This window comes from Budorcas taxicolor, chromosome 24, assembly GCF_023091745.1.
Source record: "Budorcas taxicolor isolate Tak-1 chromosome 24, Takin1.1, whole genome shotgun sequence".
In the NCBI taxonomy this organism is placed as follows: domain Eukaryota; kingdom Metazoa; phylum Chordata; class Mammalia; order Artiodactyla; family Bovidae; genus Budorcas; species Budorcas taxicolor.
Window position 1 is genome coordinate 35,040,877 of NC_068933.1, and position 26,788 is coordinate 35,067,664.

The 26,788-nt window shown below is 40.8% G+C and overlaps 1 protein-coding gene across 1 annotated transcript in view; it reads right to left on the bottom strand.

Moving 5' to 3' along the window:
• Positions 1 to 229: 229 nt before the first annotated feature.
• Positions 230 to 26,788, bottom strand: part of ZMAT4 (zinc finger matrin-type 4) — a 254,869-nt gene continuing 228,310 nt past the window's right edge. Inside the window, exons 5-6 of the mRNA XM_052661518.1 lie at positions 19,710 to 19,806; positions 230 to 356 (exon numbers count right to left, since the gene is read on the bottom strand). Of these exons, the coding sequence (XP_052517478.1) occupies positions 230 to 356; positions 19,710 to 19,806 (224 nt within the window). The remainder of the gene's footprint in view (positions 357 to 19,709; positions 19,807 to 26,788) is intronic.

Below are 26,788 nucleotides of genomic sequence, written 5' to 3' on the forward strand. Positions count from 1 at the left end.
GCACCCTTCCCCGAGATAGGTGGTGATGACCAGTGAGTGCTAACAAGGGATTCTGTCCATCCTCATGGCTTCCAGCTGGTGATCAGGAATTCAAGCTCACCCTGGCACTTCTCCACTTTCAATCCCTTTCTCCTTCCAACAGCCTGGACTGCATCCTCCAAGCCCCAGCTTCTGATGCAAAAGCAACAGCCTTAGAGAGTATTTAGCCAGCTGCCACAGATGCCGGAGGTCAAAATCCTCTGTTGCGGATACCTGGTGGCGGATGGGGGAAGTTGTTCAAGATGCTGCTTTTTCCTCTCTGCTCCTTTCCCAACACCAAATGACACATCTGCCTCCGGGCTTTATCTTGATCCTCTCTGTGAAAGTGAACATATTAGTTGCTTCAGTCGTGTCCAACTATTTGCAACCCCATGGACTGTAGCCCACCAGGCTCCTCTGTCCACGGGATTTCCCAGGCAAGAATACTGGAGTGTATCACTTCTCCAGGGGATCTTCCTGACCCAGGGATCGAACCCAGGTCTCCTGAATTGTAGGCAGATTCTTTACCATCTGAGCCATCAGAGAAGCCCTCTCTAGTTAACTCCAACATCCCCATTTTAAGCCTTGGCTTGTACCTGCACTCCACATCTATTTCCAGCTACCTACAGGACATTCTCATCCCTTCAAAAGCAATGCATTTAAAGCTTAATTGACTAAAATCCCTGCCAGCCTCCATCAGCACCCCTTCCATCTTCTAGACTGGACAAAGGCAGGCACCTTTGACTCTTGCCTTTGTTTTCTTCTCAGCAATGGTTTTCAAATGGTTCCTAAGAGTTCTAGAAAACAGTAGGGGCTCAGGAAGAAGTCCAGTGGGTAACACTTTTGACCCTACATGTCCAGTTCCAATAGACAGAGTTCTGTTTTCATGGAATTCCACATGCAGCTATTTTAAGAGTTCTGCTATTGACTGTGGCATCTTCATGAAGAGTCCTATCCTTGGCATGTCCCAGAGCCACATGTCACCCTCTGCCCTCCTCACTGCTAGTATCTGTGGGGCTGCAGGCCTGTCTTGCTCATCCTGTGAGAATATTGGTGAGGAACAACCTCACTCCACCCTCACACTCATCACTGGGGGCATCACAGTTTCCAAATGTCAGCCAGGCTCCCATGAGGAAAATCAATCACCGCCTCCCAATGGACAAGCCAGGCTCCCATGGGAAAAACCAATCACCCCCTCCCAGTGGACGAGCCGGGCTCCCATGGGAAAAACCAACCACTGACTCCCAGTGGACAAGCTGGGCTCCTATCAGAAAAACCAACCACCGCCTCCTAATGGGCAAACTAGATTTTTCATCTCTTCCTACTTGACTCTTTCTGGTATGAAGTGACTCTGTTTTTTACTCTCTTTGAAATGCTTTTCTTCCTTGGCTTCTAAAGCATTAGTCTGCTCTGTTCTCCTGCTATTTGAAAAGAAATAAAAAGGCATCATTATGGGAAAAGGGGGTGACGTCAATTCCTTTTGTCACCCTGTGTGTGGGCATGTCCATCAGTGTGTGTGTCCCTGTGTTTTCCATATACTCTCTTCGAATGATCTCATCTCTTCTTGGTTCATCCACTTCAACAATCTTCTATGAGCTGATGACCCATGAAGTCACATCTCAATCACCATCTATGATTTGCACTCCAGTCTCAAAAAACCAAATGTCCACTGGAATCTTGACCTGAACACTCCTAGACCTTTGCAATCATACCATCTACAAATGAATCCATCCTCGTTCACCAGCCCAGGTTCATCTCATCCAAGTGTATTTCTCTCATTTATTCATGGCTGTACTAGTCTCTCCTTTCTCTTGATTCCTTGCATGATGGTATATAAGGTCATTCTCAGATATTAACATTTAAATATTCTTTTATTATGTACTTCTATTGTTTCCTCATATAAACTCTAGGCTTCTTGAAGGCAGGGATCACACCATTGGCTGGTCTTCTAGACTCATGTTACCTGACATTTAGCTACACATAGAGCCAACATACGAAATGGTATAGAATTATTCTCCAGTATTTGGCTCAACTAATAAAATAAGATGCCAGAAAATCATAACTGCCTCTGCTCTCTGAATCCAAAAGTAACAGATGCAATTCATCTTATTTGAGTACTACTAACAGGAGAAATCATTCTAAAGTGGAAAAATGTAAGGAAAAAATGTTCTAAAATAGATTTTAAAGTTTGACTTAGAGTTATGCCTTAAACATTTTCACCTGCATGACTTTGCATGACTTGATAATCCATCTTTCTCCAACTTCAGCCCTCTGACTGGACAAGGGCATATGAAGACAGATGAGAAAGGCATGATTTATTTGGCTATAGGGCTCTGTCTTAGAGATAGTCAATCCTTGATTCTGAAAGCCAGTCAGAAATTGGTGGACTAAGGGGCGGCTGGGAAACAGAAGTGGGGCTTCCAGCTTTGCTTCCTGTGGCCAGTCTCCCGGTCCAAGGACAACTGCTGACCTTCCACCCTGTGGCCACAGGAGGAGCAGCCTCTCCACTCTCTTATGCCAGGTTCCCCCAGACTCTCAGAAGCTTCACAAATCTGCTATCTACTACCTTTCTCTGACTGAGAACAATGAAACAATAATGAAGCTACTTACTCCCTGCTAGCCTGCCAAAATGATAAAAAAAAAAAACAATGATGAGTCATGAGCTCAGTACATCCATAGTTACTTTAGAATACTTGAAATCTTGGCTTGACTGGCCCTAAGCAAGAGGAATCAAAGGAATCACCATGGACAAAGCCACAGTGAGAAGGAGGTCTAGAAATCCTATGCAGGAGAAATAGTTAGCTCCTTGAGTCACATTTCTCACTTTCCCTTTTAAATCCAGATTATATAGAAGCAGATGCTATTTCTCCATCCCTTGGCCCCAAAAGGCCAAGCCTGACCTGCCAGCTCCAGTCCCCCTCTGCCCTCTTTGCCCCCCTCAATGACATGCTTTAAATGTCTACATCAATCCCTCCCATCCAAACTCCTCACAGATGAGATTCTCATATTTGTTGTTTATGCATCCTGTTGTACAGCTAGCCCTGGGACTTCTATGAGAAAGAGACAAAAGTAACTTTTTTCTTCTTCTTCATCAATTAGCTATTAGACATGTGTGCAGGGAAGGGTATCATGATAAAGAAGAAAGCCATTGCCTGAAATCAGACCCCAAGGCAGGTCCAGTGGTCCAGCCTGTCACATCATCTCTGGGGAATGGCAAAATTACTCACAATTAATAGAGAACATTTTGGAATGATATTTGGTGACTTTAGTTATTCTATATGTTATGTTGGCCTCAACCCTAATTAGACGGTTGAGAAAGAAAGACTATTAATTGTTTAGCATCCCTTGTGGACACAGGATGAGGTATTTTAATCAAAAGATATAGGAATAATCCTTCTTCAAGGTTAAAAGAAAAATTACCTTCATGGATAGTAAAAAAAAAAAAAAAATCTGGTTTGGAATAATAAAGCAGTTCTTGTTATGAATATCTGACTCAGGCTGACTCTTTTATCTGTGTGCTACCTTATAGAAGCTAATCATATGCTATCAATGCCTAGAACCATATGCTAGAGCTTGCGTTAGAAGCATGAAGAGAAAACAAATAATTAGAATTGATTTTCAACAGAAGTTGGACAGATAAGTGCATCTAACCATTATTCTTTGATCACAACTGTCACTTATTCCTAATGTAATTTGCATTCCTGGTTTCTTCTGAGGAATCACCATGAAATATCCTATCAGATGTTATAAGATTTAAATCATCATACATTAGACATGAGGGCTCTTCAAAGAAAACCCAGAAAATAGGGCATTTTGAGTGAAGAAAGCAAAGGCTTTGGGGGTAAAGTCTTAGAAGGCAAAGCTTCTGTGACAGTCCAGACAATGAAACGGCAAGCGCTTTCTTGACGCTTCACTCTGTTCATACTTGACACCCCTCCTGCATCCTCAGACCACCTTTGCTCTTCCCTTCCCAGCTCAGGTTCCCAGCTGCTACAGAAATTAAAAGCTGCACCTAGAATGTGCATTCCTGGTGACATTTTCTTGGACACACAGCAGGGATGCTATGCCTGGTCACCCAGTTCCACTGCAGTTGGCAGCTGCTCAGATAATTTGTCAGCCTCCATCACTGAGACGGGCCACCAGCCCTCTCTCCTGCAATTTCAATGGACCCTGAAATGAGAGGTCACTCTTGGGGATCCCAAAGCTTTAGTGTTTAGGCATTTAAAAAGGGCACAATTGCTTTAAGGATAAGGAATGTAATTTGTGAGTTTGCCATTCTCTGCTAAGTGACTTGGAACCTAGAATGCAGTGGATCACTCTGTCATGACTGACTCAACTATTGACCCAATCAATGGTTGACCTGGAGTTCTTTCACCATGACTTATTGTTTCAGTGAAAATGTCCAGCTCGTGAGTGGAGCAAATTCCATCAGTAGAATGAACTCTCAAGATTCAATATAGAACTATCCAGTGCATGTTCTAGAAGGTTGACTAATTAGTGGCTTGAGACTAGGTTTCTTGAGAGTTAAATTTAAATGAGAAATGCCTCCTCAATGTGCATACATACATGAAATCTGCTGGTAGATCTTTAACTTGTACTGATGTTTTTTTGAAATACTGGTATGAGGGAGCCTAACTCCTTTCCTGTCACTTTTAGAAGGGGAACAGCAAATGTCTTCCTTCTAATCCAGTAAATTTCTTGTCTGTAATGAATTGCTCAGATTACATTCTGAATTGGTCTCTTTCTTACACAGAAAGCATCCTTTTTACCTGCAGAATTGTCATATAATATGAAATAATACAATTGTGACATCTAGTTCCAAGAAATAGAAAACTGTGTAGTTGGCTAAAAGGGTCCTTTCTATTACAGATACTCAAGAGCAACTCAATAAGTTGCCTGACCATGAAAATCTTAACTGTTAGGAAATTTATCTTATTTAGCCCTAGAAAGATGTTAGAACATGGAATCTATTGTTTGAGTTTTATTCATTATCAAGGAAGCCAAATCAGAGGTCTGAAACTTCTCTGTTTGGGGCTATTATAAGATCATTCTTGTTAGAACAGGAATAAATTCGGCAGTGATGGTTTTGGAATCAAACACAGTAAAGAGCACATGTTAGCCTGTTAGGTGTCTTTAGAAAAAAGAGCACTTAAATAAGGAAGCAAAAAGACAGATATATCTCTGGGGAGTATAACAGGACCAGAAGCTGTGAGTAGAACTTTGAAGTAATTGTGTCCTGAACTTGAAATGTCACCAACATTTTGAAAGCTAGCTAGATTTTGATTTGTATTTGACTACTCAGCATGACACGGACTGAGGTTTCTCTGTGACCCTAAAACCTATAGAAAAGAAAATACACATTCCTATTTTCTGTTAAGGACTGTTCAAAGTGACACATATATGCTATAATGATGCTCAAAAATGTATATTCAGACTGAGGCCCAGATTCTGATTACGTCTTGCTATGCTTAACCCACTATAGAATGGCCTGGAAAATTTTAACTTAAAATTTTAAGAAAAAAAAAACAAACAAAAATCTTCAAAATGTTTATTGCTGAGTTATAACTTAAATAACAGTAGTTAACACCTGCAGAGGTGACTCCCTAACAGGAAGATCATTTTTTTTTTTGAGAAAATCCTTCCAGATTCTGGAAGATAGGGCCATTTATCAAATGCTGTGAATCAAAGTCAGATTTAATAAGTTAATGTTGAGATTAGCTAGGATCTAGCATGAGCTGCAGCAGACAGATGCCTGCATAAAAAAGGATACATATTATTTTTCAATGGAGAAATAAAAAATGCAAATAAAGAAGAAAAATGTGGTCTGTGTTAGCAGAATGGTAAAGAAAAATCTCTCCAAGGAGTCTCAAAAGAATATTAGAAGAATGACTTTAGGAAATGCATCCAAGAGTATAGTCCCATTTATTTTATTTACTTTCAAGGTTTATAACTCCCAGTCTTTGGAGAATAGAGTGCTAATTACTGATGACTGACAAAATGTAACTGGTAATCAGAGCCAGAGAAAGTCAGAAGCCTGAGTAGGAATCAAAGTGTAAAGACCACACACACATACTGGGAGTATTCAAAAAATTTTCTCCATAAAAAAGAATGAAATAATGTCATCTGAAGCAACACGGAGAACCTAGAGACTGTCACAGTGAGAGAAGTAAATCAGACAGAGAAAGATAAATATCATATGATATCATTTATATGTGGAATCTAAAATATGATACAAATTAATCTATCTGTGAAACAGACTCATAGATATGGAGAACAGACTTATGGTTGCCAAGAGGGGAGAGTGGGGAAAGGGAAAGATGGATTGGGAGTTGGGGATTAGCAGATGTAAAGTACTACATATATATATATATATATATATATATATATAGAGAGAGAGAGAGAGAGAGAGAGAGAATGGATAAACAACACGGTCCTATTGTGTAGCACCGGGGATGCTATTCAATATCCTGTAATAAATCATCATGGAATGCTATTCAATATCCATGCAATAAATAAATCCTATATATATACATATATATGAGAAACTTAATCACTTTGCTGTACAGCAGAAATTAACACAACGTTGTAAATCAATGATACTGTAATAAAATAAATTATTAAAAAGTGTTCTTTCAGATGCAGCAAGATTGAATACCAAGGTTGACACCGTGTGAAATGAGGACTCGGAACAGGTGGAAGTCAATAGACCCCAACAAGCTCAGCATGGGACTAGCCTTCTAAAGGCTGTCTTAGATAATTCTTTATATTGCACAGTCTGATTTAGGTCAATTTGGGTTCTAAACCTTGAATGGGCCTGAACTTTTGCTTGAGTACAAAACCCCAACTTGGAGCAAGCAACTAAACTTTGCTATAAAGAATTCTGGAGCAAGCTTAACAGAAGGAACGTGTGTGTCACTTAGTCATGTCTGACTCTTTGTGGCCCCATGGACTATAGCCTGCCCGGCTCCCCTGTCCATGGGGATTCTCCAAGCAAGAATACTGGAGTGAGTTGCCATTTCCTTCTCCAGGGGATCTTCTGAATCCATGGATCAAACCCAGCTCTTCCACACTGTAGGCAGATTCTTTACCATCTGAGCCACCGGGAAAGCCAAAAAGAGTACTTAGGACAAAAAAGTGCTGAGGGAGCCATCAATATTCATCTCCTTGTTCCCCAAAGCCCATTTCAAATGTAATTTCATTAATACAGAATGACAACTAACACTTATGAGAATAAGATCCATGCCGTTCAAGCCAAGTATTATCTAAGAACTTTCATATTTTTTGTTATTGTTGCTTTTTGTGGTTTTAAAACTCAATCCTCACCACAGTTTTGGTAAGAATTTTTATTTATTTATTTTTATTATTTTATCCTTCTATTTTTTTCTTTAATTTTAGTTTTCTTTATTTTTTTTAAATCTGTCACATTTTTCAGGTGTGGAAACTAAGCTCCAGGGAGGTCTTTGCATAAGAAACTCAAGGGCAACCAGTCAGTAGCTGTAGAGCCAGGATTGAACTTTGATGGTCTCATTCCTAAGCCCCTTCCCTGCCCTCACCGTTGACCACCTTTCCTTAGGGTCTTCGACCAAAGGCAACCACTTCTGAATTCCAGCAGCATTTTGTGCCAACATATCCTGTATTGATTTTAGCTGCATTTGCTTGACTATGCATTGCATCCCCTCAACTAGATTACAAGCTTGTTGAGAGGCATAGTGATCTTCTATTGTCCCTAAGACTGATTTCAATGTCTCAAACACAGTAGGCGCTCAACTGATTTTGGTCATTGGAGTGAACTGAATGGGGTGAGGGGTAAATTTGTCCAATCACTCAACCTACTACCTCCTTTACTTACACTAGGAAAATCCCAGCCAGAGTGGACCTCCTCAGTCCTCTCCTCCAGCTAAAGGGCAGTGATGGAGAGCCAGACTCGAAACCATAACAATGGCACGTTTCCAGCCCCATCCTGTCTCCTCCAACCACTCGCCTACCAGCATCGACCTACGTGAAGCAAGGTCCTTTATTTATCCTAAGTCAGTTTCCTGGCATTTCCTGTTCTATGACAATTTTAAGAGATGAGACATATGTTGGCCAAATTCAATATTTTTTCCAGAGTTAGGTCAGAGTAAAAGTCAAGGCAGCTCAAGATAGGTAACACATGGACATATTCTAGTTTCTGATCACCTCTGGTGAGATGAGTGAGAACAGGTTCCAGTAACTGACAAAGGCCCAGAGTGAGTATAAAACCAGAGGCCTGACTGCTCAGGTGAGGGGCCAAGGTCCCCTTTCCAGCCTTCCTCATGCCTTTGATTCATCCTGTTGGCCGGAGAAACCAACAGAATGAGTGCTTGGTATTCACAACACGGAATAAAGTGAAAGTAAGCTTTTTCCTCTACTCTTTCCTTGTACAATGAACTTCACCTCTTTTGCCCCAAGTCACAGTCTTTGAAAAGCCCCTTTGTCTTTGTCTAAGGATAGGATAAACAGGCCTGTAGGACACCTTTCCTTTAGCAGAACTTGACTCTGAGGGGGTTGGTCAATTTCTGGGCCACTCAGCAAGAGACAAATAAACACTAAAGAAGGATGACCTGACAAAACGTATCTGGTAATCAGAGCCAGAGAAAGTCAGAAGCCTGAGTAGGAATCAGAATGTAAAGACCACGCATACAAACTGGGAGCGTTCAAAAAATTTTCTCCATAAAAAAGAATGAAATAATGTCATCTGCAGCAACACAGAGGAACTAGAGACTGTCACAGTGAGAGAAGTAAAATTTCTGCACCTGGAAAATCCTAAAAAGTTTAAAAAGCTTAACCTTGCAGCATAAAATTAGATAATGTTGGGTTAACAGAGATCTTGACTATCCTATATTCAAGGAGGGCTTTGAAACTCAGTGAGGGGACATGATTTGAGAAGCACTGATCTAGGACTAGCTGTCCACCTCCCAGGCTGGGACTACTGAGCTCCATCACTTCCTTCTGGTGGTTCTTTTCTCTCTTGACACTGATGCACTTTCCAGAACCAAGTCAGGTAATGGCTTGCACCCTTGGAAGTTGGTACCAAGTGACTTTCTTCTTCTTCTTCTTTTTTTTTTCTTTTCTTTTCTTTTCTTTTTTTTTTTTGTTTTATGTGAATTCTTTTTGAAGTCTTTACAAATTTTTTTTGCAATATTGTTTCTGGTTCATGTTTTGCCTTTTTGGCTATGAGGCATGTGGGATCCTAGCTCCCTGACCAGGAATCAAGCCTGCACCTTTTGCACTGGAAGATGAAGGCTCAACTACTGGATCACCAGGGGAGTCCCTAGGAGACCTAAGTGATGTTCTGAAGCACTAAGACAAGAACCTGAGAGGCAGGCAAGGGGACTCACGATCAAAGCTGAGACTTGAAACCTTCAGCTCAGGCCACTCTGGAGACAGCCATGACTCATGCAAATGTCAAGCAGGTCAAAATCGAAGGCCACCCAGGCTTCCCTGCTGGCTCAGTTGGTAAAGGATCCACCTGCAATGCCAGAGACCCCAGTTCGATTCCTGGGCTGGGAAGATCCACTGGAGAATGGATAGGCTACCCACTCCAGTATTCTTGGGCTTCCTGTGTGGCTCAGCTGGCAAAGAATCTGCCTGCAATGTGGGAGACCTGGGTTCGATCCCTGGGTTGGGAAAATCCCCTGGAGAAGGGAAAGGCAGCCCACTCCAGGATTCTGGCCTGGAGAATTCCATGGACTGTATAGTCCATGGGGCTGCAAAGAGTTGAACATGACTGAGCAACTTTCACATCACATCCAGAAGGAGGGGGATGGGAAATGAGTGAGCTAGAGAATCCTAGGGGTCATCAGTCATTCTGTAAATAATACGAAAGAGTGGAAGAGCTCTGTATTTAGTTCTTTCCAAGCCCACAAAGGCCTAATCTGTTCACAGACTGAAATTGTAATGCATCCTAGATCTGGCATATAGAGCAAAAGCATGCAAGTGAGATTTAGGAAAGACAGAGATGTTAGAATTGCCTGTGTACTAGTTCTATAGAGAGGGACATATCTAGTTTTTTCCTGCTTCTCTGGAATTCCTTTATCTATAGGCTACTGTCTTCCATTTGAGAAATTGGACTCTGGGGCCTTTCACAAAGAAGGGAAGACTCTTGATAATAGTGGACTTGAATATTCAATTAAAAACAGGGTTAACTGTGGAAAAGACTGGAGGTTCCTTGAAAACCTAATAATAGAGTTATCATAGGGTCCAGCAATCCCACTCCTGGGCATATATCCAGACAAGACACAAATTAATTAGAAAACACACATGCACTCCAACGTTTACAAGAACACTACTCACAATAGCCAAGACACAGAAGCAGCCTAAGTGGCCATCAACAGAGATTCCTCTGTTGGACAAAGATTCCTTTGATGGACAAAGAAGATGCGGTAAACAGGCACAGTGGAATACTACTCGGCCACCAAAAAGGAACGAAACGTTGCCGTTTGCGGCAACATGGATGGGCCTAGAGGGCATTACACTAAGTGCAGCAACTCAGGCAGAGAAAGACAAATAGCATATGACACCACTTGTGTGTGGAATCTAAAGAATGATACAAATGAACTTATTTACAAAACAGATTCACAGACATGAAAAACAAACTTAAGGTTACAAAAGGAAAAGGAGGGGAGGGATAAATTAGGAGTTTGGGATTAATAGACACATACTACCATCTATAAAACAGATAAAGCACAAGAATTTACTGTATAGTACTACATTTGATATCTTGTAACAACTCATAATGGAAAAGAATCTGAAGCTGTACAGCTGAAAGCAACACAACATTGCAAAGCAACTATAGTTTAATAAATACATTTTAAAAAGCAGGGCTAAACAGAGAATGGCCTTTGATCCACAAGCCCTACCTCAGCCCCATCCTTGTGCTTCACCAGGCACCCTCTTCATAGTGCCTAGGATGTAAATTGGCTTCCCAGGTGGCGCTAATGGTAAAGAATCCTCCTGCCAATGCAGGGGACATAAATGCATGTTCGATCCCTGAGTTGGGAAGATCCCCTGGAGAAGGAAATGACAACCCATGCCTGGAGAATCCCATGGACAGAGGAGCCTGGCAGGCTACTGTCCATAGGGTTGCAAAGAGTCGGACAAGACAAGCAACTGAGTACACAGGATGTAAATCGAGCCCTGGGGCTAGAAACACGTGGTGACGCTCCACAAGCTCCGCTCCCTACAGGGGCTCATCTGCACGGCCAGATTCATAAACTGGAACAAGCAAAGTGGTTGCCTTGGATTCTAGACTGTGCCCTTTATTCTCAGCCTTTCCAAGCAGCTTACAAATAATTATCAGCAGAGGAGAACTAACTTCACCTTCTTTGGGTAAGGACAGCTCTGCTGTCAACACTATCTCATGCCCTGTTGATCTCAGCACTCAAAATCAAAGTCCCAACCCCTCTGGTTATTGAAATTGGTTATTGACAGGAAACGACATTGAAAATTCAACAAAAATTTCTCTATTTGTAGCCTTTGAAGAAGTCCATGCCTTGACTTGGCTTTTGTTTGTTGGCTTGTTTCTGAAGAGAACATCATCACCTTGGAATATTGAGCTACTTTACTTATTATAATTGCTATTGCTGAATAGTCACTAAGCTATGGAACTTCCCAGGCAAGAATACTGGAGTGTGTTTCCATTTCTTTTTTCAGGGGATCTTCCCAACCCAGGGATTGAATCCAAGTCACCTGTGTCTCCTGAGTTGGTAGGCAGATTCTTTACCACTGAGCCATCAGAGAAGCCCAATAGTGAAGCTGAAGCTTCAGTACTTTGGCTGAAGGGAAGAGCTGACTCACTGGAAAAGACAGTGAAGCAAGGAAAGACTGAAGGCAAAAGGAGACAGGGCGGCAGAGGGTGAGAGTGGTTAGACAGCAATGGACACGAAACTGAGCAAACTCTGGGAGATATTGGAAAACATAGCAGCCTGGTGTGTGACTGAACAGCAACACATTTATTATAATTCCAGTAGATTCTCCATGCTTGGCATCTCTTGCAAAAATATTTTATTTATTATTGATTGTACTCCCACTCAACTACTATCCTGAATGCAAGAACTGAATTCCAAGGTTTTTAAAGCAAATATATTCCAGCTCTGAAAATTAGATTGAACATCCACTCAATCACTTCACAAATAAATGAACATAATGGGAAAATGAATAATATGAAGGTTTTGTCTGGACGATTCATATTAATTGGGGAAAAAAAACTGCAGAAAAAGCAGTGGATATCACCATTTCAGGCTTCTTCTCAAAGAAAGCAGCACATTTAGAAATTACAACTAAATTGTGGCCAGTCAGATTTATTCTCTTAGACACTTGTATCTCATTTTGAACTGTCTGAAATATCAAAGTAAGTAATGACAACTTTTATATCCTTTAATTCCAGGTAATATAATGTCCTGAGTCTTGAAGTATTTCCTAAACTCAAATTTAAGTACATTATTGGGGGGAGCTTTTCATTAGTCTATAGTATGAACTCATGTGTCTTTAAATTTCATTTTAAGCATCTGTACTAATTGACAGGCTAGATCTCCTGGAAATGCTGAAAAAAATCTACTAATGGGCAATCGCTTTATATGTCAGCATAATCATTTGCATTTCTAAACCTTTAATCTCATTAGATATTGAATATTTCTCTTGCTATTTAACCATGGAGCAACATTTGACTGTCATTTTGCTGTTCATGACATTTGCCTAAAAAAGAAACAGGCATTTAACTAGTTGAGCCAAGAACAGAAGTCAGGTTATTTGCAACCTTTACTATTACAGTTATAACAATGCTTAAATAATGCTATTATTGTCATATTGCTCTTAAGTATTACTATAACAGTAATAGTAAAGGTTGCCAAAAAACCTTCTGTTCTTGGCTCTGCCAACCAATTATTCTGGGGGCCTTGGACAAGTCTGAGATTCAATTTTCTAAGCTATAAAGTGGAGATGCGTGGCTCTGGCCCATTATAGGACTGCTATGTGTATGACATGTGATCCTTTCAAGGCATTTTAGTCTATAGCTGTGTCCTAGTCTCATACAAGTCCCACTTCAGGTATCCACGGTGGCATCACCATCACACCATCCTCTCCATCATCACCATCATTGTCATGATCAGGATCAGCATTGTAAGCAGTTGTCCAGGAAAATAGGACTGAAGGATTACTTACAAAACAAAGCATGTAAGTTTCACACTATATTAATTTCTTAGGGCTGGCCTCAAAAAGTAGTCAAAGCTGCTGCTGCTGCTGCTGCTGCTGCTGCTGCTGCTGCTGCTGCTAGGTCACACAAGTCATGTCTGACTCTGTGTGACCCCAGAGATGGCAGCCCACCAGGCTCCCCCGTCCCCGGGATTCTCCAGGCAAGAACACTGGAGTGGGTTGCCATTTCCTTCTCCAATGCATGAAAGTGAAAAGTGAAAGGGAAGTCGCTCAGTCGTGTCCAATGACTTCAAATAACAGAAATGTATTCTCTCTGGAGAATGGAAGATCTGGAAGACGGAAGTCTGAAATCAAGCTGTCAGCTCCCTGACATCTCTGGAGGAGAATCCCCCTGGCCTCTCCCAGAACATACTGGCTCCTGGTGGTCCTTGTCTTGGAAGGGAGCAAACTCCAATCTCTGAATCTATGTTCACATGGCCACCTTCTTGGTGTGTGCAAATCTCCCTTTCTATCCCCTCATAAAGACACCATAAGTCATTCTTATAAATCCAGGAAGATTTCACCTTGAGATTCTCAACTTTCACTTCTGTAAAGGTGCTATTTACAAGTGAGGTCATATTGTGCAGTTCTGGGTAGACATAACTGGGGTAGGGGAGGGTCATTGCCAGTTTCAATAAATGGTTAAGGCTGACTGGGGGCATGTTTCAGGAGGAATTTTAGGTCTGAATTCAGGTTTCATAAAAAAGAATACCAGGATCATGAGTAAAGCATGGAAAGTGGAACCACATTTGTCTCATTCTTGTTGGCACTAATCGCTCATCTTTGAGGGAAGTGAGCCTGAAAGGTTTGTTGGCTCCCAGGGTCACTCAGCGCCAAAATTGCTCTAGAAATAAAATTCAGTGTTCTTTCCACTATACAACTGAATCATCTTTGCTCATCTCAACACTTCTTTAGAAATGATTGCTTAAAATATAAATATAAAACCTTGAAAATTACTGACACTTTAATACTTATGTTGACTTAGATTAGAACAGTTAAAAAACCATTTGGCTGATCTTGGTTTCCGGTTCTGGTTGAGTAACTGGTCACACTAACCTTCCACCTGAAGACAAAATAAGAGCTGGATGCAATTTAAAGGAAAAAGCTTTTGAAAGACTTGAAGAGCTGCTGTAGTTGATGTTGGTATACCTCAAGGAAAATACTACTAGTAACAGAGAAAGACATTTCATGGTGGCAAGAGATGATTTTAGAAAAAGGGCCCATACAATAAGAAGGCATTAAAAATCCTAAATTTGTAAGTAGCTAATACTGTATCTTTAAATATATAAAACTAAATACAAAAGATTAACAGGACACATAGGCTAATCCATACATATAGTTGGAAGTTTTTAATTATGTCTACTTCTCATGGATATAACAAATAGATTTTTAAAAAATCAGTGACCATATACTAATTTGAACTGGATTAAGAAACTACCTAATTGATAGCAAGGATCATTTACCCAACAGTAAATTCTTTTCAAGAAAACATAATACATGAGCAAAATTGACTGTATGCCTGGGGAACAAAGCACGTGCATGCGTGCTAAGTCGCTTCAGTCGTGTTTGACTCTTTGAGACCCCATGGACTATATAGCCCACCAGGCTCTTCTATCCATGGGATTCTCCAGGCAAAAAAAACTGGAGTGGGTTGCCATGCCCTCCTTCAGAGAATCTTCCCAACCCAGGGATTGAACCTGCATCTCTTGAATCTCCTGCGTTGGCAGGCAGTTTCTTTACCACTAGCGCTGCTTGGGAAGCCTCAGGGAACAGAGTGAGTCTATACAAATTTCAAGAGACTGAGGTCATTTAGAGTATTTTCTCTGATCCTGGTAGAATCCAGATACAAACAAATTACAACAAATATAAATAGAAAAATCCTGTAAATATTTGATCTTAGACATAACACTTCTAATCAAACATGAATAAATCAGGAGAATTTCTAAACAAACATGAGCAAAAGGAGCAAAACAGAAAGTATATTGAAATAAGTAACAAAAAGCAAATACTACATATTAAAACTTTTGTAATACAAAAATTTGCTTTTAGAATGTAGCTTAAACAATCTGTTGAGGTACATTGAAAACCTTAAATTCTTATACTGCTGCTGCTGCTGCTAAGTCACTTCAGTCGTGTCCGACTCTGTGCGACCCCCATAGATGGCAGCCCACCAGGCTCCCCTGTCCCTGGGATTCTCCAGGTAAGAACACTGGAGTGGGTTGCCATTTCCTTTTCCAATGCATGAAAGTGAAAAGTGAAAGTAAAGTCCCTCAGTTGTGTCTGATTCTTAGCGACCCCGTGGACTCCAGCCTACCAGGCTCCTCCATCCATGGGATTTTCCAGGCAAGAGTACTGGAGTGGGGTGCCATTGCCTTCCCTGAAATTCTTATACTAGAAAAAGAAAAAACATTGAAAAATTGCTAACTTACACCCTTCTTTTCCCTAATTTTTATGTTGATGTATACAGTCCATGGGGTCGCCAAAGAGTCAGACACAACTTTGTGCCTAAACAATAACAGCAATAGTTAATTCACAATATTGTGTTAGTTTCAAGTGTATATGGCAAAGTGATTCAGTTTTATATAGTGAAGTCTCTCAGTCGTGTCTGACTCTTTGCGACCCTATGGACAGTAGCCAACCAGGCTCCTTTGTCCATGGGATTCTCCAGGCAAGAATACTAGAGTGGGTTGCCATTTCCTTCTCCAGGGGATCTTCCCGACCCCAGGATCGAACCTGGGTCTCCCGTATTATAGGCAGATGCTTTGCCGTCTGAGCCACCAGGGAAGTCCTATATATATGTATATATACATCTTTTTTGCTTTTTCAGGTTTTTTTTCATTATGGATCCTACACTTTTATATTAAGACGCTGGAGAGGAAATGCAGATTAAACCTTAAAAGGTAGAAAAAAAGGAAATAATGTTTTAGAGGTGATAAAATAACTGCACATAAAGAAAATCAACAAATCCCCTACGTCTGATCATTAAAAGAAACTTAATAAAGAATGATAAACTTCTAACAAAAAGTTGAGCTAAAAAAAGAGGAAGAAACAAATAAACAATGTCCAGAAAGAACAAATATTCCACAGACATCAAAAATAAAATCAGGTGATAAAGTAAACAACTTTATCCCAATATATTTTAAAATGTAAATAAAATGGACACATTCAATGAAAGACAGCTTATTTAAACTGGTGTAAGAAAAATACAAAATATGAACAGTATGGTAGAAAAAAAAAGCTACTTTTTTCATCAAAATACTCCCATCGTATAAATCCATCACCAACTCATTGGAAAAGACCCTGATGCTGAAAAAGATTGAAGACAAAAGGAGAAGGGGTTGACAGAAGAGGAGACGGTTATGTAGCATCACTAACTCACTGGACGTGAGTTTGAGCAAACTGCAGAAGATGGTGAAGGACAGGGAAGCCTGGCGTGCTGCAGTCCATGGGGTCGCAGAGAGTCAGACACGACTTAGCAACTGAACAGCAAAGCGTAATTCTCTAGGCCTAGATGACTTCATCAATGAATTCTTAGGTTTTAAGATAAGAAACCAGAAGCTGTCTACCACAAACTCATTCAAGGATTAGAATAGAAGGAAAAGCTCTCAACTTGTTTAAGGAGACCCCCCACACACTTGAAACCAAACCTAACAAGGATATTACAAGAAAGTTACGGAGCAGTCTGTCTCATTAACCAAGACACACATGAACACACACCCAGGATACTCAGATTCAGCATAATGGCGGATGAGCCAGACCAGAGGGGCGGAGCTGTGACAGTTGTTTTCTTCACATTTCCCTCATTTCACTCTTCAGAAGCACAGCAAGCTCGTACTTTTGTGGTTAAAAAAAAAAGCAAACTCTTGTTTATGGAAAAGAACGCAGCACAGGAGGCGATGTGCCCTTCTGAAGTCCTGTGTGTTTATTAAGTTACACCAGGGAGGAGATGCCCTTTTTCAAAATTCACCATGGGACCTTCTACTGGCTGTCCCTGACATCCTGCGTCCCAAGCCTGTCTGCAGTGACTGAATGACATGAATTAATTAGAAGCGTGAGTCAGATGCTGCTGAGTCCAGTCCTGGTTCTGCCATTTGTCAGGTGTTGGCTGACTTACTTAGCTTCTCTGAGCCTTGGTTTTCTCAAATCAAATAATGGGTCAGTAATATGTATGTTTGGGCTTCCCTGGTAGCTTAGCTGGTAAAGAATCCGCCTGCAAGGCAGGAGACCCCAGTTTGATTCCTGGGTCTGGAAGATCCCCTGGAGAAGGGGTAGGCTGCCCACTCCAGTATTCTTGGGCTTCCCTGGTGGCTCAGGGAGTAAGAAATCTGCCCGCAATGCGGGAGACCTGGGTTCGATCCCTGGGTTGGGAAGGTCCCCTGGAGGAGGGCATGGCAACCCACTCCAGTACTCTTGCCTGGAGAATCGCCATGGACAGAGGAGCCCGGCAGGCTAGAGTCCATGGGATCGCAAAGAGTCAGACACGACTGAGTGACTAAGCACAGTATGTATGCTGAGGTAGTTAAGGGGACAAAATAAGGTAACAGACGTGACTATGCCTGGCTCAAGTTCTATCACAGGAAGTTTTATAGGAACACAGAGAGAAGTAGATGTTTTCCTAAAACTGAGATGCTATCTACCTGCGTTGGTTATCTACATAATCCTTGTCACCTAAAGTCATTATTGTCTACCTTTTTCTACCCACAAAGAGCAATAAATGTGCCCTAAATGATGATTGTTTCATGCTGCAGCTCCTCGTAAGGTGTGTGCATGTTGGTTAGAATGTTGGTTAGAATGCACACACTGCAATGATTAGAGATGCTGAAGAGATTATGTTTTTGGTTGGGGGTGGCAGGTGGTATAGCAGCTGCTAATAATCAATGCAGGTGCTCAGTAACCAATCATAGAAAATATTGCTTTTGAGGATTTCCCTTGATAAAAGCCCTGTAGGGGTGAATAAGAGTGAAGCAAGTCATGAAAGCAGCTTTGACTCACCCAACAGCACCACATGGAGGAAAAACTGAGTCAGTAAGGGTCAGTCAGAAACTCTGGGCTTACACTTCCGCACTGAAGCCAGACCCACTGTGATCTAAGCATCTTTACAGTATCTCTGCAAAGACATTTCCTGGCCTGGAATGCACCTTCCTCACATATCTGCTTGGAAAGTCATTGCTTATCTTTTAAAATCACACGTTCACACCATTAGCAATGTATTATTCTTGTTTAGTCACTAAGTCGTGGCTGACTCTGGAACCCCTTGGACTTTAGCCCGCCGGGCTCCTCTGTCCATCGGATTTCCCAGGAAAGAATACTCCAGTGGGTTGCCATTTCCTCCTCCAAGGGCTCTCCCCAATCCAGGGATCAAACTCGAATCTCCTGCATGGTAAGCAGATTCTTTACCACTGAGTTGCCTAGGAAACCCATCAGAAATGTTCATGTAGCACTAGGCATGTATCAAGTGCTGTGCTGGCCACTGAGTGATAATAGAAAACAAAATCAAACCCAGACTTCATTGTTACGAACTCAGACTCTGCATCGATGTCCCTGGAAATCTTTCCCTGCCCCTGGTCCTCAGAGCTTGGGGTGCCCACTTCATGGTAACAGTGATCAATCTATGTGTTTACATGACTGCTTCCCCAGCTTGGCAGAGAGTTCCCCAAGAGGAAGGCTTCAGTCCACTCAGCTTTTCTTCCCCAGGTCACACTCGGGGTCTGACACACGTGGGAGCTCCATCAGTGTTTGTCCAATGAGTCATTCATCATTCATGAGGCCCTGATATAGTCAAATCTGTTTCAATGATTCTGCTTATGAATATGAGCGAAATGAAAACAACTATATTCAGGAAAATTGAGGTATCCTTTGTTTTTTCCCTATTTTATTAGCTACTTAAAAAATACCTAAAAGTATTGGTTTTGTAAAAAGATGAGCAGTATATATACAGGGCAAACAATGCCTGATTAGCCTTTTCTGGTATAAAATCATGAGAATCAGAGGGGGGTTGTGGAATGAGCCTCCATTCAATTGAAAATAGCTATACATGTGAATGACTTAAAATTCCAGAGTTGTTAGTTTTCCAGACTCATCAACCATACTCTTCTAGAAATAGAAAGTGGGCATGCATAGAATCTGACTTTACAACAAAGAGGCCTGGTCCACTCCCAAAGAACTAAGAGAAATTATATTGTTTATTTTAAAACATTTAATATAGACTTAAAGATTCCTGGGAAGTTCATACAAATGTGCTTACTGTCCTTGAAAAGAAGGAAAGAAATGGAAAAAAAAATTGTCATCACTGTATTTAAAAAAAAGGGAAAAAGTCACTCTTCAAGCAATGTCAGGCAGGCTCTGTAGGCTTGAATGGCATAAATATCAAGGGAAACTTGTAGATCAGAGATGTAGTTTTCATCTACTTATTTTGCAATAAGTAAAGTGGTTAGCCTTCATTCATCATACTAACAAAAGGACTGAAGCGTGAAAGTACCTACTTGGTCTGGTGCTTGGATCCTTTCAGATGGGCGTGATACTGTTCTATTGAGTTTAGGGAGACACTGCAGGTGGTGCACCTGTAATTGCGCCTCAGACCTGTGGACGACAGACACACAGACCTGGTTAGCTGCACCATCGTCATCAACCACAGGAATGAATCCCGGAATCGCCCAACGTTCAGGGACAGACTATCTTAGAAGCCACCGGTAACATTTCAATTCCTCCTCCCAAGAACCCAACCAGCAGGTTCCTTAGCAGAAGCTGACTGTGAACACGTTGGAAGCAGCCTGTCTCATTGCTGAATGACTGAAATGATCAGGACATACTTCTTGGTGTAAAATGTTTCTGGATACTTTGTAACCCAAATAAAGAAGCATTCTACTTTTTCCTTAAGGCAGACAGATGTGGTAAGCTACTGTTTCTGCAATGAAATTTGAGACTCCAGAGGAAAATTCTGTCTCAATTCCTCTTCCATCTCTATTCCAGTCACAGAATCAGAAATTCAACTTTTGATATCGTTCATGTCAACTCTTCTCCCAGGATCATCTTATCAAATGCAAATACACAGGAGGAGGATTAATTCATCTATTTTTAAAGATTTTTTTTTAAATGTGGATACTTTTAAAGTAAGTCTTCATTGAATTTGTTACAATATCATTTCTATTTTATGTTTTCGTTTTTTGACCCCAAGGCATGTGAGAGCTCAGCTCCCTGACCAGGGATCAAACCTCCATCCCCTGCAATGGAAGGTGAAATTATAACCACTGGTCCTCCAGGGAAGCCCCAACTAACTTAAGTCACATGAAAAATCACTTCCCACCAGAGAGTTGAAATCAAAGTTATTCCCTCATCTGTTTACTCATTTAGCTCATGCAGCAAGAGAGTGTGTCAACTTTGGAGCAGATATTAGGGATTCCAAGATAAATAAGATGCTCTTTGTTTTCATGAAGGTTAGTTAAAAAAAAAAAAAAAAAAGCTTGACTGCCATATAATATTGATTCATCTAGAGTCAAATGTGTTAGAAATAAACTTCAGCCAAACATCCGCCACAGCTCGTATTCTTTCTGCTGCTGTGTCCCCATCAGAGAGGAGAGAAAAAGTATCTGCAGCATCATGGCTGAGACTTCAGATTTTAAGTCGTGGCTCCAAATATTCCTGGTTGTGTAATGTAGGGGAAGTCACATAATTTCTTCCTGGCTTTAGTTTTTTCATCTATGAGATGGAGACAAAACCATCCATATCACAAAGTTTTATAAGAATTAAGTGAATACACATACTCAAATGCTTAGCAAGTGAGACGTCTTGTTAATTTTACTCCAAGATTCTCTCTTCCCATTGTCAAACCCAGAATATTAAACAGTTATGGCATTTTTCCTGATGAATGCATAATATTTTCTTTCCAAGGGGCAATATCATTCTTATTTTCCTAAAAAGAAAGTAATGCACAGAGCTGGAAGAACTTCGCAATCTGTTACCTGAGTGACTTTACAAAAATTACTTGACTTCTCTGAAGTTCTGTTTTCTTATAAGATTGTGAGGAGGACTGAGGAAGATAAGGTATAAAGCAGTGTCTGCTACACAACAAATAATCAACATAAACTAGTTATTGTATGATTGCAAAGAGGTATTATAAAGGAATCTTGGTTTCCCAATGTCCTGGACAAAGTCCTAAGTTGAATTTCTAAGACACAGATGCTAGTTACACCACCATGACTAACGCAGAGATAAGAGTCCAAGTTCAGGGCATTCAATGGAAGTGATCAAGAACCAATTTCTAACTCAAACTGGCCACTCATCACCAGTCTGAAAAGAGAGACTGAGAAGAGAGAATTTATTACAGGGAGCTCTCTCATACTATGAGTTTGACTTACCCTTGTCCATATCAGATGGAGGATTCCTTCTCTTTCAACTCACATCCCTGGGAAAAGGATTCAGTGGAACTACCCGGAGATCTTGAGAAATTCCTTCCTGAGTTTGAGTGTTCTGGACAGGACACCACCCTCAAGATCCAAAGAGCGAGAGACTCTGGCTGCTTAGCTGCTCTGATGGGGAAGTAAGAGAGGTGGAAGGATTGTACCTGGCATGTATTCTCAGAGCTTGTTAGAGCAAAAGATGTAAGTGTCCCACAGACCACGTGTGTGCCATGTATGAACAGTTTGGGCAATGTGACCTCAGCAGAAGAATGCTATAGAGTTCAGCTGGACATCGAGTGCTTTAAAGTGACCCTAGAAGAGATACTTAGCTTAAGGCTAAGTATCAAGTAATGCTGAGGTCTTGAAAAAGCAATGACATCACCCCATGGGAAAGAGTCAAATGGCGTCTAGGCTAGCTTTGTCTGTGTATCTATCAAGTAAGCCTTTATCTCCCTTACCTTTCTAACCTGACACCCTGCATCCCTCAGCCCTGGAGGAACCTGAGCTGAGAGCAAGGAAGAAAAGCAAAAGCCAAGGGCAGTGAAAAGGAGAGAAGCCTATTGCCTCCTTTTGCATGGCTAACAGGCAGCCCAAGCAGAACTGACCTGAGGGAGGGGAGAAACTCACTTTCAATTAAGTTCGGAGTTACTTAAAAATTATTCTTCTACCCTGTGTGAACAAAGGATGTCACTTGCCATTTCAGTCAACAAAGGAGCCATCAGCCTCTGCAGCTGCTCCTGCTGGCTGTGCTGCCTGAGGGGATTCAGGATGAAGAAAAACCAGTCACAGGAGTAAAGGTGAGCATCAGAGGAGATGACTTCAGTGAGCCCAAGACTTTGCATCTATCTCCCCAGAGGCAGAAAAGCACTAAAACCATTAACTTGAAATGTTTTGTTTTTATTAGCAGTAATCTTCTGATGTTCGGATACATGTTTTGTTATGCTTTTTTCTCTCAACAAAAACTCCTACATATCCTCGCTCCTCCCTTATTTTTTTACAACAGTCGCTCGGAGCTATCCGAGAGACTGTATCTTGAGCTAAAGTCCTCCATAAATTCCACCGAATAAAGATAATGCTCAACCCCAAAGCTGTGTGTATTTTTTTTTTTCAGAAGACACTTGGATATATCAGCTAATGACATAGAGCTTCTGTGTATCTAAGAATGAAAGTCAAGAACACTTTACTAGTTAAAAGTGAGTGAAAATTCATGAAACTCACCCCAGTTTATACCCAAAGAGTAGGAAAAAAATTAAACCTCCAGAGATGGCATGAAAGGGCAGTGGATGGCAAAAATAAAGTTAGTTCTGATGATATCCAATGAGCCCTGCTTGCGGAATATTGTGGTGTCATCAGAATTGATCTTGTGTCCATTATGTGGCAAAGGGTAGAACTTCCTGTAGACTTTCAGATTCCTACAGTTCAATGCATGTTTCTAAGAAACCTATTTGACATGGCATGATAAGCTGATCTGGTCAGAGTATGAATTAAGTTGTTGTTTTGTTTTAGCTTCAATTACAGAATAATTGGACATTGACTTACTAATTATTCAGTGAAGAATCAATTCAGTTATGAGAAAAGGAATGAAACCACAGTATCTTCTTGAGAAGCAATCTAAGGGACTGAAAACTTTCCAGGCACAGACTGACAGATCAGAGATGAAAGAGATAATTCTTGTCTCTCTATTCCCATCTGGTCCAATCACTTCATGGGAAATAGATGGGGAAACAGTGGAAACAGTGTCAGACTTTATTTTTTGGGGGTCCAAAATCACTGCAGATGGTGACTCCAGCCATGAAATTAAAAGACGCTTACTCCTTGGAAGAAAAGTTATGACCAACCTAGATAGTATATTCAAAAGCAGAGACATTACTTTGCCGACTAAGGTCCGTCTAGTTAAGGCTATGGTTTTTCCCGTGGTCATGTATGGATGTGAGAGTTGGACTGTGAAGAAGGCTGAGCACCAAAGAATTGATGCTTTTGAACTGTGGTGTTGGAGAAGACTCTTGAGAGTCCCTTGGACTGCAAGGAGATCCAACCAGTCCATTCTGAAGGAGATCAGCCCTGGGATTTCTTTGGAAGGAATGATGCTAAAGCTGAAACTCTAGTAGTTTGGCCACCTCATGCGAAGAGTTGACTCATTGGAAAAGACTCCGATGCTGGGAGGGATTGGGGGCAGGAGAAGGGGACGACCGAGGATGAGATGGCTGGATGGCATCACGGACTCGATGGACATGAGTCTGAGTGAACTCCGGGAGTTGGTGATGGACAGGGAGGCCTGGTGTGCGGCGATTATTGGGGTCGCAAAGAGTCGGACACGACTGAGCGACTGAACTGAACTGATTCCCTCAAGCAAAGACTCCTGGACATCCTAGAACATGCTCTGGTGATGGTGTTAAAATACGGATCCCTAGGCACAGCATCTGAAGGTTCTGATGCTATAAAACTTGGATAGGGCCTGAGACTCTATAAGAAGTTTTAGACTTGTAACCCTAACCTCCAATACACTACACACACATTTTAAAAAGTGTCATCCCATAGAGTCATACTTCTCTTGGTAGCTTGAATTTGTCAGAACAACATTGGGTCTTAAAGAAAAAAGTTATTCTATAATGAAGAGCTGTGGTTCCATGGTTTTTCCATCTCACAGGTGTTCATGATTCAGAAAGTTTACCACAGTCTCCAAACCCAGAGGCAGTAAGTTATCACAACCTGCATGTGAGTCGTTTGAATGCTTATCCAGGGCTGGTCTATCTCCTCTTTTATGCATGGAATCAAAATATAAAAGCTAGCTTCAGGCATTCCTGCCTCTAGAGTTCTCTATCAATCTTATCATAATAAATGGTAACCAGTGTTTATATGGGTCCTCTTCAGACTACAGACTCATCAATGGTCTCCTCACAACGAATGGAGGTGGAGTGTGGCAAGAGGCATAAATATTTATGTTTTAAAGTGGGCATTCTTAAGAGCACCAACAAATCTAAAAAATATTCTGATCTGTTGCTTTCCATTACAGTTCTCCAGCTCTGCAGCCAAACAGAAGCGTGGGCAGGAAATATTTGGCACTTTATTGCAATGCAAACTACAGGGAGCATAAACCAGAAAGGCAGTGCATAAACAAGAACAAAGGCAGAGAAGGGGCAGAGGAGTCCTCCCCCACACATGACACAGTGTCCTTGGTGGGAACTTAGGGCTTTATTAATGTTCAGCTGAAATCCTAATTACTTTGGAATTATACAGCTCCTTTTTCCTCAGAGAAATGGAGAATCTTATTAAACAAAAATGCTAACTTTCTTATTCAATTCATTTTCAGTGCAATGCCATTTTATGTGTATACCCAAACCTCTGCAGATATAAAGGTTAATTTCTGCTGGATTGCTGCTATGTGCTCTGAAATATTCTTGCCTGCAAGGACTGACAATCCAGTTGTAGCGAGAAGATATGTATGCCTGTGCTTAGTCACTCAGATGTGTTCGATGCCTGGTGACCCCATGAACAGCAGTCCACCAGCCTCCCCTGTCCATGGGATTCTCCAGGCAAGAACACTTGAGTGGGTTGCCATCTCCTTCTCCGGAAGATATGTATACAAAACAGCAATAATGCAAGGTCAGTCACAAAAAGTACTATAGTCAGAATGAAGTGGAATGTTAGGAGAACTAGAGGAGGAGATTGTTTCCAACTTAGAGAATCTGGAAAAGCTTCCTGAAGATGCTTCACTTATAAATTTATATTCCCTAGCACAGTGTGTAAAACGGATGGTCCTGGAGAGTGTAGCAGTGTGACTGCTCAATGCGTCTTTTCAGTTCTAGCAAAGCTAGATTTTGGAGGCCCCTATAACTTCAGTTGCATTCCTGCTACATTAGGGAAACATCCTTGTGCCTTTATTATGATGCCAGATATTTTGCCAAATGCTAAGAATATAAGAGAATATGGAGTAAATTTTCATATGGAGCTATTCACATAGAAAGACAAAAAGCAAGGAAACAAACACAAATGTGGAAATATCACAGAGGATGTAACAGGAAAATGAGAGAGTCACAGAAAAGAAGGCTGGTTTTGGATACTGTAGTTAACAGAGATCTCTGACTATCATGAAATGAAACTGGAGAGATAAGAATTAGCCTGTGAAGTGAGGAACCGGTTTAAGAGTTGCCCAGGGAGAATACAGGGCAAACAGCAAACAGAGGACCAGGAGTGAAATGGGCTTGAATGGTCTAAGGAACAAAAAGTGGTGAAACAAACAAAATAAAACAACTGTCAACTTAGAATTCCATATCCAGCAGAAATATCCTTCAAACTTTCAAGTGGAATAAGAGCATTTTCAATAAATGAAATAAAAGTCTGCCAGGAGACTTGCACTAGAGAAATGCTTATAAAGTTCTTCAGTTGGAAGGCAAATGACATCAGATGCAAACTCATATCCACAGGAAAAAATGAAGAACACCATAAATGATTAATATATTGGTATTTTTTTATTGCTCCAAGTTTATTTAACGATCATGATTTAAAGCAAAAGCTATAACACTATGTTTATATTGTGCTGTTTATTCAGTATACAGACGTAAAAATATTGAGTTGTAACATATTATGAAAAACTCAAACTTTTTGACCAACCCAATATTTGACAAGAATGAGTAAGAGTAAGCGGTATTGTTGAAAGCTCATTATATTTTATATAAAATATAATTAACAATTAAGAAATGATAAATTTACCAAGATTAACTTAAATATAGACAGTGGTCATTTATGAATGCATACTAATCCCCTAGAAATAAATACAAAGATATAAAGCTTAGGAGACTCTAGAGAAAATAAATTGGGATGATTAAAAAGTATATGATTAACCCAGAAGTGAAAGTGCCTATATTAAAATCAGACAAAACAGACTTCAATACAAAAAGGATTTCCAGAGATAAAGGGAGAAACTCATTAGGTGAACCTAACAGTTCTAAATGCAATTTAACTAATAAAGCATAAAGATACATGAGGTAAGAACTGATTGAACTACAGGCAGAAAGAGACACTATAACCGTAAAAGATTTAACACTCCAATCTCAGTAGCTGACAGTACAGTAAGATAAAACAATTAGTAAATTTTAAAAGACCTAAATGAAACTATCAACTATATTGTACTATAGTTTATATAATGCTACACTCAACAACTGGAG